The sequence below is a fragment of the Terrapene carolina genome, unplaced genomic scaffold, assembly GCF_002925995.2.
Source record: "Terrapene carolina triunguis isolate 2854851 unplaced genomic scaffold, T_m_triunguis-2.0 Scaffold131, whole genome shotgun sequence".
NCBI lineage: Eukaryota > Metazoa > Chordata > Testudines > Emydidae > Terrapene > Terrapene triunguis.
Genome location: NW_020664482.1, coordinates 22,120,183 through 22,132,948, shown reverse-complemented (window position 1 = coordinate 22,132,948; position 12,766 = coordinate 22,120,183). Strand labels below are relative to the sequence as shown.

At 42.8% G+C, this 12,766-nt stretch overlaps 1 protein-coding gene across 1 annotated transcript in view; it reads right to left on the bottom strand.

Moving 5' to 3' along the window:
* Nucleotides 1-5,267: 5,267 nt before the first annotated feature.
* MSN (moesin) overlaps nt 5,268-12,766 on the bottom strand; it is a 70,385-nt gene continuing 62,886 nt past the window's right edge. Inside the window, exons 6-13 of the mRNA XM_024197324.3 lie at nt 12,306-12,452; nt 11,363-11,459; nt 9,964-10,127; nt 9,281-9,411; nt 8,481-8,641; nt 7,830-7,922; nt 6,728-6,961; nt 5,268-5,587 (exon numbers count right to left, since the gene is read on the bottom strand). Of these exons, the coding sequence (XP_024053092.1) occupies nt 5,423-5,587; nt 6,728-6,961; nt 7,830-7,922; nt 8,481-8,641; nt 9,281-9,411; nt 9,964-10,127; nt 11,363-11,459; nt 12,306-12,452 (1,192 nt within the window). The 3' untranslated portion in view covers nt 5,268-5,422. The remainder of the gene's footprint in view (nt 5,588-6,727; nt 6,962-7,829; nt 7,923-8,480; nt 8,642-9,280; nt 9,412-9,963; nt 10,128-11,362; nt 11,460-12,305; nt 12,453-12,766) is intronic.

The window sequence follows — 12,766 nt, the reverse complement described above, 5'->3', positions numbered from 1 at the left end:
GGGTGTTGAGCCTTGACACCTTTCGAGAGACCAAGCATGGAAAATGTGAGCCCTAGTTGTTTTAGAGCATTAGGAGCATGTGAAATAGGGTGCTGTAATGAAAGCTATTTTGCAGCCTAACTCTAACTCTTCCACACCTGCTTGCAGGTATATTTCTTCCCCAATGGGTAGAGTTTTCAGAAGGTGGTTAGTTAGGGTTAATTTCCCATTCCAGGCCAATGAAAGTGCTCTCACTTCTTCCATAGGCTTAGGCCTGGTCTACACCGGGGGGGGGGGGGGGGAAGAGAGAGAAAAGAGGGGGTGGAAAAATCGATCTAAATTATGCAACTTCAGCTACATCAACGTACTTAGATCTACTCACCGCAGCGTCTTCACTGCGGTGAGTTGACTACTGATGCTCCCCTGTCCACTCCACCTGCGCCTCTCGCCCTGGAGGAGTACCAGAGTCGACAGGAGAGCACCCGGGGGTTGATTTATTGCATCTAGACTAGATGTGATAAATGGACACCTGCTGGATCAATTGCTGCCCGCTGATCAGGTGGCTAGTATAGACATATCCTTAGAAACAAGTCCCCAGTGAAGATATTAATGATTAATGACTCACACCAGTGTATGTCAGGAGTAACTCCACTGAGTCAGTCATGTAAGTGCAGTGACTTAAGTGGAGGATCAGAGCTGATGTCTTAAAGTACATTCACACACACACACACATCCATTCTTGAATCCCACACTTGTGCTGATGCTCATATCTAATCAGCTACACTGGACACTGTTTAATACAAGGTTGCCTCTTACACCATTGTGGTTCATATAGCCTTAATCCAGATGTTTGATAAGGATTTGGTCCTTGTTTAGGAGAAAGTCAATAGTGTTGTTCCTGCAAACATAGTGGTATGTTTGGTTGGACAATAAGAGGCATCTGAGACTCCACCACTGTAGACAAGGCATATTTACAGTGATTTAAAATAAGAAATAGTTAAGATACACAAGACACCAATGTAGTCTCAAACCAGTTGTCTTCTTCGCTGACTCCAATAATCTAGTTATAAATTGGGAGCACTCCGAGAAAACCAGCACACTGAGCAAACTGTAGGCCAAGAATCCCATCCTTACGTGGCAGCCCCATGTATCATGATCCTTTATCATCCAATTATGCCTTAGGCTTGCAACCCACCAGAGGGGATAGGAAGTGTCACTGACCCCCAAAATCATGACCACCAGTGTTCCTTATTAAGTACAACAGATAGGCAACAGTAAGTTATTCTATAATGATTATGATATAACCAGTAGATCTCAAAGCACTGTCAAAAATAAGGATCTTTATCCTCCTCGGTGAGATTGAGGTGCAGAGAGGTAATGTGGTTGTGCAGAAAGCTCTCCTCTAGTCACATCCAAATCCCTAAGATGATCATTGTGTCTTCCCCTTATGAATCTCTTCTCAATATGGAAACTAAACTGCCCACACTCAGCTAGGAGAGAGAGCATGTATAACACCCCCCCTTCCTTCAGCATTTTCTCATCCCTAAAATCTCAAAACATACATACACATTTTTGAAATTTGGGAGGAGAGTGAGGAAACAAGCAAATGGTAGCTTGGGAAAAAAAAATCCAAGTTCAAATCCCCACTACATGGGAATTTAGTAATTTAGCTACAAAAACCAAGAACAGGCTAATCTATACTGCCCTCTTGTGGCTTACTGATGCAAAGCAGCAGCTATGTCTCCACCCCAGAAACAAGATTTAGTGAAAATTTTAACTCAAAATCCAACCATGTAAGGTTCTTCCCTGAACTGGAAGCAGTTTTAAACAGAAAAAAAAACTGATAGTTATCTTGGGTCATTCTCAGCTGCAGGTGTTAAGGACAGTACAATCCTGTGACTCTGTTTTGACTTCCACCTCTGGAGACCTGGCCTCCAACCCTAGCTTAAGTCAAGAGTTTTTGTGGGTTCCATCCTAGCTTCTATTTGTGTGCATCAAGAAGGAACTACAGAATGTGTTAATGCTGAGCGGTTGGAGTTCCATGGTAACAGACTGTTGCAGGGGAGCATGGAGGTGCAGTGGTAGAACATGGAAAGGGGAGGGGGGGGAGGGGAGAGAAAAGAGAAGGCTTGAAATAGAAACTGCAGCAACCCAGTTACACCAAGGATTTAATTTCTCTAAACTTTATTGGCACTGAAGGAAGAACAAGACATGGACTTTAACAAATTCCTCCAAACGAAAGTGTTTTGATACCAAGTTTCTTTTTGTGGTTAGCCACATGGGCCCATGAGTTACCTCACAAGTCCCAAGGGACTGCTGTTTTAATATAACCAAAATAAAAAGTTTGGTCAAAAATGTGTAGACATAATTTACAGCAACAAAAAACAAAGGCAGGCAAACACTTCATAGAATAATCCCCTGAAGAGGATACTCTATATCCAAGTAGTAAACAAACTGGGGGAGAGAGAAAAAAATTAGCGCAATGTATTGTAACAAATAATAAAAAAAAGTGTGTCTAGAAATCTCACCATAATACTGAAAGCTTCTTACATTAATTTCCTTGCAAAATATCATCTCTTTACAATACAGTATACATTTTAAGGGCGAGGGGACTATAAACAGCTCCTCCTCCCATGACTAATATTTTCTAATTGTGCATAGCTAGAAAGACTGAAATCAAATATCATTAGATACCACGAATATAATACTGGTAGGAAAGGGCACAGCTGAAACAACTACACAAGGAGTTAGGTGGACTCACTGGCATGAACTGTTCTATTTCCATATTGGACCATTTGAAATTAGAATGTGACAAAAACAACAGAAGTCACGTCAACATAACACAGGAGTTCAGCAGTGTTCTGTGACCCATCACAACAGAAAGAGGTTTATTATTTGAACAAACATACTCCAGGCACTGTGCATCTTCTCATTAAGGAAACTGTTAAAGATGCAATAAAAGACTTGACCAAAAAAAAAAAAAAAAAAAAAAAAAAAAAAAAAAAAAAAAAAAAAAAACAAAAAAAAAAAAAAAAAAAAAAAAAAAAAAAAAAAAAAAAAAAAAAAAGCCAGTAGTTGTCACAGAGCAGAACTGCTGAGAACCAGGTTTAAAGCACCAGAAGTGAAGTTTAATTGTTGTTTGTTCTCTCAGTAATGAGACTCAAATAGACTCAGTGCCAATAACTCTTCAGTAAAGAAATATGCAAATAAGTTCTGACAAGTTTAACTGCAATCTTATTTGTAACTTTCAAAGCACTGGGGTGTTTTGTGAGTTTTTTTGGTTGATGGAAGGTTTCCCTCTCCCTCCCCTCCTAAAGGCACATTGTGTCTGGGGACAAAAGTGCTTCAAAAATGCATGTATTGGACATTTGGAAGGATCTACGTTAGGTTATGCTACCACCGTAGATCCATTTGGTCAGTGTTTGCATGGATCTCCATGCAAACAAACTGATATTGCTTCTCTAAAAGCACTCATACAGATGAGGTGGTTTTAAGCAGCACAAGGGATTCCAGGAGAAATACTGCAGGTTTGCATTAACACTGACTTTCTTGCACTCTTCTCTCCACACCACTAACATTCCACTGTGCCACTTCTAGTTTGCCTTAGTAGAAGGAGTTTGAGTTTTGAGGAGCTCTAGTGTAAGTTTTCAGGTATTTTCTTTTTACCACCAATAATGGTGATACTACATGGATGAGAAGGGGGTGGGAAGCTCCCACAGGCCTGAAAAAGTTGCATAGATTTTGGAACATGCCAAGCAAGAACACACCACCAGCCAGGCTGAAGGCTGCAAATTTAAGTAGCAACAGGCTAAACTAAGATGGGAAGAGCAGGGGAGAGGAGGAGTCCATTTAGTTGTATTCAAATTTTAAAAGGGCTCTTCTAAAACTGGAGCATTTTCTTCTACAAAGAATTAAGGCCATGTCCAAGTCAACCCTGAACATACATGGTTATTTCCTGCCAAGTGGTACACAGAATCCTCTCTATAACATGGACAGGAATGCATAACAAGTCCATTTGGATGACAGGACTTGTTGTTGGACAGTACAAGTGACAGTAAAACAGCAACAGCTAGCTCAGGACCGAGTCACCTCATCACTAGGGGCAGAAACTTCTGTTCTCAGGGCCACAGACAAAGGACACAATATCATTCCAAGGGGAGGACAGAGATTTGAGTTAGGAATTAAGTGTGCTGCTATCATTTGACAATTAAGATGGTAATAGGAAAAGAGGATTCCATTTAGGACAGACAGCTAGCAAGGCATCTTCTCGTCCCAACCAGAAGAGATGGCAGGGAGGAAGGTGCTGATCTGTAACAGATGAACCAGATGTGAAATGAAAAGCCTTAGGTCACTGATTATTTTTGGGCCCCAGCTGCTGGTCATTTTTTCCTAGTTTAAACTAATTAAAAAACTAAAGACCCCTTATTAAAATCCTAAACTACAATATGCATCTGTGCACAAAAGTCATAAGGCACCAATGATTTACGATAAAAAGGCCTTTTCTGGACGTTATCTGCAGGAGAAGAATAAATGCATCATACTCAGACAGACAGTAATATTTTTGGTGGCTACATTTTCATTTGGTTAGAACTAAATTTTTACGTCTCTCCCTCCACTCTCACATATTTGCCTATTCCTTTAGAATTCTAGTTTGGGGTCACTAGTGGAAGTTAAAGCCCCTCCAACACAGTCTGCCATTGGCACAATAAATGGCAATGAACAAGAATTACTGTGGAGGAGGAACCCCTTTCCTCGCTGACTAGGGAATTTACTGCTCCAAAACAAGTTATTTTAATGGAAATGCCCAGATCACTCCAAAGGACTCAGGAATAGGTAACTAAAAAGAAATCTGATGGATCCCTCAAGAAGTTTTAACACTGACAGTTCAGATGATCTGTTTGGCTTGCTCAAATTTGGAGAGCAGAAAAAGCTTTGGTCTTTTACAAATAACATTTATACTTTACTTCCAACCCCTTTTCACTCAAATCTTCTTTCACGACACCCCCCAACTCAATTAAAATCAAACCCTTGCATTAAAGCAGAGATCTAGCCCCTAGCTACTCAATTCTAATACTGAAGTACTGTTGTAAGGCTTGTGTGTCAGACTGCTGACCTTTACCATATGTAACTCAGTGGAAGTATCTGGTTGCATCTCCTCCCAGTGGACCCAGAGAGCAATGCAATTGTTTCAGTGAACAGTACAAAGCCATGTGCAATTGAGACTTTACCCAGCTAAGCAAAAACAATTTCAGATTTGGAGTCCCCACCCCGCCCAAGACAACATGGATATTTTGTTTGTTCCTCCGTTGCTGAACTGCAGAGACTGCACGAAACTCGATAAATAAAGACCATGGTCACTCTTCTGTAGTGGTTCCAGCGCAGCACGATTACACGTGAATGATGGGAGAGGACGAGAAAGAGGGGACAGCAGGTGCAAGAGAGTTTACATGGACTCAAACTCATCAATGCGCTGCTTAGTATTGCCCTGCCGGATCTGGCGGAGGGTCTTGTACTTGTCACGGCCCTGCCGCATGTTCTCAGCGTGGATCATGTCATTGGCTGTCTTCTTGGTTTCATCCCGAGCATTTGCCAGCTCTGAGGTAAGAGCCTATAGATGGGAGAAAGACAGAAGTAGGGTTACAAGCCAGCCTATGCAGCAGCAGCGCTGAGCTGTAGGATCAGCAAGAGGTAAAGTGGGCCTTAGTCCCAAAAGATTGCTATCCTTTGAGATGGAAAATCCTGTGCCTACCTAATCTGGTATTTTCTCACCCCCAATATTTACAGTGTAGGAAGTGTGATGACATCACACCCTTTGCTCACAAGTCTAGGTTTTTTCTAATGTCTGAGGAAGTCTGGACTAAAGTTAGGCCTAACGTTACATAGGAAAAGGTGAAAACACAGGTGAAAGGTGAAAACTCCAAAAATATATATGTGCCCCCTGGGGCTCTCTAGCAAGGGATTTTTCCCATGGCGGGGTAGGGGTTGGAGAGGGAAGACAATGGCAAGATTAAAGATATTTAAATAATTAGTGAACAAAATGGCAAACCCCTTGCCATTAGCAAGGCACTGCAGATTCCAGCCACCTTTCTAGCATCGCCACAGGACAATGCAGTAATATTTCTGCCCTGGTCTGCAGGTGAAGAAGCCTAGACAGCCAGTGAGTGAGTCACAACTGGACACAGAGCACCACTTGTTTGTTTAGCGCTGGTGAACAGACACAACCCAGCAGACTGAAGTTCAGTGTAGGTACAGCACAGATAGCAGGACAGGCTTTCCCCATGCTGCTCTCAACAAGGCGCTTCAAACCTGCCTTTGAGAGACCACTACTGGGGTTGAACAATGCAATCCAGTGGAGTCAGCCAACAGGGCAGCAGACTGGCATGGACACCTGCTTGACAGGAACTGGACCAAGTCCTTCATCCTGTTCCAGACAGCGCCGAACAGCTGTCAGATGGCCAGCAGGATTCAAGTAGGCAGAATACATTGGACAGATGCTTTTCTTGGCAATACATGAGTACTCTTCACTAGCAAGAGGTTTGAATGGTTATTGGATGGGAGTGGGCGGGGGAGGGGCAAGCTTCTCCCCTACTCTCCGTACATCTTGCTATGTATTGAATTGATGAGATTGTGGCACCCTACTCCTCAGTAGATGCATTTAGTCCCCACTACAGCTGCCTGAGCATGGCAGGGAAGAAGGAAACAGCAGCCCAGAAGCAGCAGATACCCCCGACCCCACCCCCGGCATTACCTTCAAGTGTTTCTGAACCCGTTCGTTCTTCTCTGCCTCAGTGGTGCGATCCTCCTCGCTGCGGTCCTTGATGGTGGCATCTGCCTTCAGTTCAGCACTGGCCTCTGCAGCGTTCTCATCCTGTTCATCATCATGCTCGTTCTCAGACTGCATGGGTTCGGTGACGTGAGGGGTGCTCATGGCAGTCTTCAGTTCCTCTTTGGTCTTCTCTAGGTCTTCCTGCACAGTCTGAGCCTGCAGGAGAGCAACATCCCTCAGTGGGTTAGCGGGAAAGAGACCCATTTCAAAGGCTTCCCTTACAGTCCAAGGGACCCAAAAGAGGGGACATCTGGGTTCAGATGTCTTTCAGAATGTCCATAACCCCTTTGGGTGAAGCGCTTTCAAGTGAGAGAATTCACAGGCTGTCCAGGCACCATCATACACTAATGGAGTTAGAAGATGGCCATCAACCTCAGAGTTTTGATAGGTGAGTTATATCCTATTTGCAGTAACTAAAGGCAAGTTAGATAATCTGGGCAGCCATGTGTGTACAAGTACTGCAGAGTTATACAAATGTGTGCACAGCTGCACACCCCTGTATGCATTTTAAGTGTTCAGATACTCATACCTTAAAACTAACCCTAGGCATGTGCAACTACACAGTCTGCACACAAATTAGGCACAAATAAGGGTGTAAAATGTGCCCATCTTTTGGAAGTCTGCCCGCAGGATAATTCCCAGGTCTTTAAGTTGCAAGGTGGACATTTTCTGCTTATTCTTTTGAATAAATTCACTTTAGGAACACTGAATGAATTTGGAGCTGCATGCAACTACTGGATTTTACCTGCATAAGTTGCTCTCACCACTTTTTGAACCAAAAAATGGTTCTAGCAAGGTGAACTAGGAAATAATTGGTAAATTGATAACTGGAGGCAACATAGCTTTACCACACATTGGCTTCCCTCCTTTCTGTTAAAGAGCTCTCTGCATGGTAAAGGACTTGTGGTTTGGGTCATACGATTAATCGCATGACATGGTCAGAGGGTCAGACCAGTCCCCAGTAAGAAGAGGAATACTGTGCCAAGCCCAAAGCTATACTTTTGTATTTAGGCTCCACTGATACCTTCTGTTGCCACTCCAAGGCTTCGCTCTCCTTCTTCTGCCTGGCCATTTCCAGCTGTGAGATTTTGGATGTGAGTTCTGACATCTCAGCTGCCTGTGGAAGTAATAGGTTATTTTTAGTAGGAGAGAAAACCAATTCCCTTCTGATATTAGGCCCCTAAAGCCCCAAGTACCTGGAAGTTCCATTTCCACACTGATAAAAGATATTTTTTTTTTTGGTGCCAGACAGATTTCCAGAGATGCAAGGGAAAGATACCTAAAGCCACTTATGGATACATTGCTAGTTGCCTTATGCCCACTTTGTAGCTGTGGGTCTTGGCTTGGTCTTTCCCTCCTTTTCTTCCCTTAATTCTAAGAATTCTACAACAAGGCCATGAAGTTGCTCTCTCCGTACCCAGCTTGACTAGTTAGCACATATATGGACTTTACTGGAAGGTATTTTCCATCAGTCACTACATACAAAAAGCAGCTCAAATAGAGGCCACAGTAAAACACCAGCATTTTTCTGAAAAAGGCAATTAAGTTTCTTTAGATAGTAGCTTATGCCCCTGCTACAGCTACAACAACTAGACTACATAGTTCACCCAGTTTTGAGGCCAGCACGCCAGTAAAACCATTCCCCCACTGCTAAGCTTTCAGGAAAGCTGCTTACCAGCTGCTCCTGGGTCTTTTGCTGATCATGGGATGCTTTCAGCAGGGCTTCCTTTGCCTCCTCTGCCTCTCTGCGTTCCTTAGCCAGCTTCTCTGCTTCTTCCTGGGCTCGTTTCCTTTCCTGCTCTAGCTCCAATGCCCTGCGGGTCTGTTCTTCCAATTCTGAAGCGAGGACAAAAAGTATGAGGCAAAGATGGTCTCTTTCTGATCCTCCGAGCACAGAATCAGTGCAGGAAAGCAAGCTTCCTTCCCCATGACAGACATACACTTTCCCTTCACCACCACCACAGGAAGGTGTGTAAACAAGTGGGAGTAAATACTGGTGAACAGGATAGTTAGGAATATACTGCATATACAGCCTGATTTTGCATTGTCCTACCCCAAATTACATTTTTTTTTTTTTAAGATTAGTTTCAGATACCATCCGGTTACTATTGGTTGGAACCATTTGTCTGTAAAAGCACCAGACAACTCAAGCTCGTGGGGGGTTCTAAACCAAGAAGCAAATAAATATACAGCAATTTGCTTTGGCAGCACCACATTTACCACCATTCAAGGTGGTAAGAGTTCAGGAAAAGGACAGGAAAGTCATTGGTGAAGTCTCTTGTACCTGCCCCCTTGGGGTACCACAGAAAAAGGCTTTCCATCAGCACCAATTGAACCAGAGCACCATGTGATTATGTAGCTCAAGGAAATAAGATGGTTGGTGGGGTAGGTAATTGTGGATTTATTTATTTTTTTAAATGAAGGCCCTATAGAACCAGACTATTCCAGTCTCTCCCAATGCACATTTCCTAATACCTAGTTGAGCTTTCTTGGTTTGCTCCTCAATTTGTCTGAGTCGTTCCATCAGCTCTTCCTTCTCACGCTCAATCTTTTCTTTCTCCTTTTCTGCCAATTCCCTCTTTTTCTTCTCATTCTCCAGCAGAGCTCTGATTTGGGAAAAAGTTACAGTACAGCAGTTAAATCTGAACCACAATTCAAAGACATCAGTACTTTATTATAGAAGACCTATGAGCATGCAAGCAGCAACTGACTTAGTGAACTTTAGAGAGACAAGATGGGTGAAGTAATGTCTTTCATTGGACCAACTTCGGGGGGGGGGGGGGGGAGGAAAGAAAGAGAGACACACACACACACACACAGAGCTTTTCTTCCAGTCCTGGGACTGACCCTGACAATACCACTGCAAACATTTGTGAACTGTGTCAGTTAGGTTTTCATTTGTAGAAATGACACAGGTCAAGTGACAGCCCTGCTTAGGTCACCTATTTGAAATAGAGCCTTTGGAGTCATCATTCAGGTCTATTCATATCAATATCATGATTCTGAATCTTAAATGCTTTGAGCTGCCCAAGGCAGTCCTACACAGGGTCATATTTAGAAGGAGTGCCATCTACATCATCTCTTTAGGTTTACTGGAGCAGAAACAGTGTAACAGTGGACTCAAAAACACTAGTTACTCAGAGCCCTGCAGTACCCACCTCTCCATCTGTTTCTGATGCTTTTCTTCCCGAGCCTGTGCCTTCATCTGCTGCACCTCAATGGTGTCTGGTTTACGTCTGCGCATATAGAGCTCATGGTTTCCCATGCACAGCGCCAGGATTCGCTTGTTAATCCGTAATCGTGGGGCATAGAATACAAAGTCCTTGGGACAGATGGGAGACCACGTTAGACTCATTGCTCCCCGAGCATGCGCCAAACATACCTCTGTATCCAATAATAGCCTTGCACATAAAAGAAATGTCAAGTGTCTGAGGGAGCCCATTATCAGTAATAAAAACAGATTTCAAACACCTATACCAAGCACAGACAGGTGCCTGATGACATGGATCAGGCGCCTTGAATTAGCAGTACTAAACAGTCGGTTTAGATTATGAAGATCGACAGAACTCATACAGGAGTATCCCCACAAGCACATTTTGGAGATTACAAGGAGGCTATATAGTTGCCAGTTTTCCTGGGATTCCCAGTGATATATGGTGCAGTTTAAGTCTCTGGCCTCAGAAAATCCTCAGGGCTTACGTTCTGCCTAGTGCATACCGGAACTGGATTTTCAGTTGTGTGGATACACATGCAGTGCAGAAATACTCAAAACTCAGTGAAAGCATTCCTCTATCAAGCCTCAGTGTCTGGTTTTAAGGAAGAGTTTCTACATTCTGAGACATTCTACAAGTTGTTAGGTTTTATGGATCATATAAGGTGACGAACCACATGGTCTCACACCCTGACTGTTTCTATTCAACTAGGATTGTAATGGTCTGGCCGACGTGAAAAAAAAAACACAAACACCACACCACAGGTTTCCTCTTATGCCTGAAAATACATTTCTTCCCCTTTTCTTTGTGTGAATGAGGTACAACAGCTGCAAGGTGGTTTCCAAGCAGCAGTAGCTTCATCCAGGGAAGGAAAATAGAAGATATAAATAGGTACATGGGGAAGCCAAGGAGCTACAGCTGGATTTCATTTTTCCTGAATTGCATAGATTAGAAATGCATTCTACTTTGGGGTTTTCCAGAGTGAACGGGATTTGTTTGGGTTATCAGAAATCTTAAGATTCTTCTTTGTTGAAGTGCAAAGAAGAAGGAAAAAATTACTGCTGAGATTTCTCTCTCGATGTAAGGCAGCCAGTCACCAAATCAGAAGTGGACAACTATACAAAATGGCTATTGTATAAACCTCCTCCCCCTGCCAACCCACTTACTACTATTAAGCCTGCTCTGCAATGCTTGAGGTATTACTTTGGCAATATGTGGATGCCTTATGATACCAACAGAAGATACTGGAATTGACTAGATTGGTTTTATTTAAATGTGTAAACGATGTAGAGCTCAACTCTACGTATAAAACGCTAAAGATTTATGTTTGAGTACTGTTTCTTACTGGTGCTTTCTTGTCAATGGGCTTGATAACAAACTTCTTATCATTGAATGAGATATTCCTGATCTCACTCCAAGGGAATCCAATTTTTGGTGTTAACCTGCAATAATGAAGAAAGGAGTTTTTAGTAGCAGTTACCCCAAGGTGTCTCAAATTCTTAGTCTACAACACTGGGCTGGAAATCTCACCCAAAGTGGCTCTCAGAGTATTTCAGTAATCCCCAATTCCAGCCAATGCCAGAAACAAGAGTGAAGAGGCATGTAAAAAACAAAATATAAGAGCAGGAGCTGACAGCTTTTCAACCCCTCTCCCCCATTAGAGAAAGTGAGGCCAGGTTTACACTACAGACTTATCGATTGTGAAAAATCCACACCTGAGCAATGTAGTTATACCAACCTAACTCTTGGTATAGGCCACATGGTATCAGCAGGAGAGCTTCTCCTGTTCACATAGCTACTGCCTCTTGGAGGTGGATTAACTACGCTGACAGGAGCAGTTCTCCCACGGTCTTCACTTAAGTGTTACAGCTGCAGCATTTCAGCGTAGACTTTCCTTAAGATTTGAAGGTTTAGTCTTTAAGCAAATCTTATTTAATGGGATTTGATCAATGCCTAATTTCAGTTTCTTGGCCTATCGACCCCATGATAGTGAACAGCTGTTCTTATGCAAGAGATCCAGAGTACTGAATCACAAGATTTAGGTCAAGGACGTTGCCAAGAGCCACATGAGGACGTGGTTTGGAGGAGTTTGCAAATAGCATTATCCCAACAAACTGAACCACCTTCCTGCATAGATGAGTGAGGAACAGCTATCTGTTCCAAAAACCTGATTCTTAAAAGTATTCCTTTGCTTTGGAGAAGGAAGTTTCTGTGCTAGCTGTATCCGCACTGTGGAATGAAGGGTCACAAGAGAGGGGGCAGTGAACTGAGAGACGTCCTTTTGTTACCTGTCATTCTGCTCATAAATGTTGAGTCCGAGAGCATCAACACCTAGCCAGAGTTCAGAGCCCTTCTTATTCTTAATGCTGAAGTAGTTCACGCCGTACATTTCTAGATCCTGTGCAATTTTCAGGTACTCCAAGATGGCATCTTCCCTAAAGCATGCAAAGGAGAGCAGATATTCATATTTGAAACCAGATAAGCCAAAAATAGAGAATTTACTGCCTTATCAATTGATTGGTTAGTGGCAACTAGTTTGACAATGCCTCAGAGCAGGACTATGCAGAGAGGATTTTTTACACTAAGGGCTAGGCAAAAGCCAAGAGGAGCATATGGTTCAGGTGGGATGTTTCCATTAGAGGGGGAACTCTATGTCCTAGTAAAGAGACAGGAAAGAAGTTGGTAAAGCAGATGTAGGAGGCAGTGAGAACCAGGCAAAAAAAAAAAAAAAAAAAAAAAAAAAAAAAAA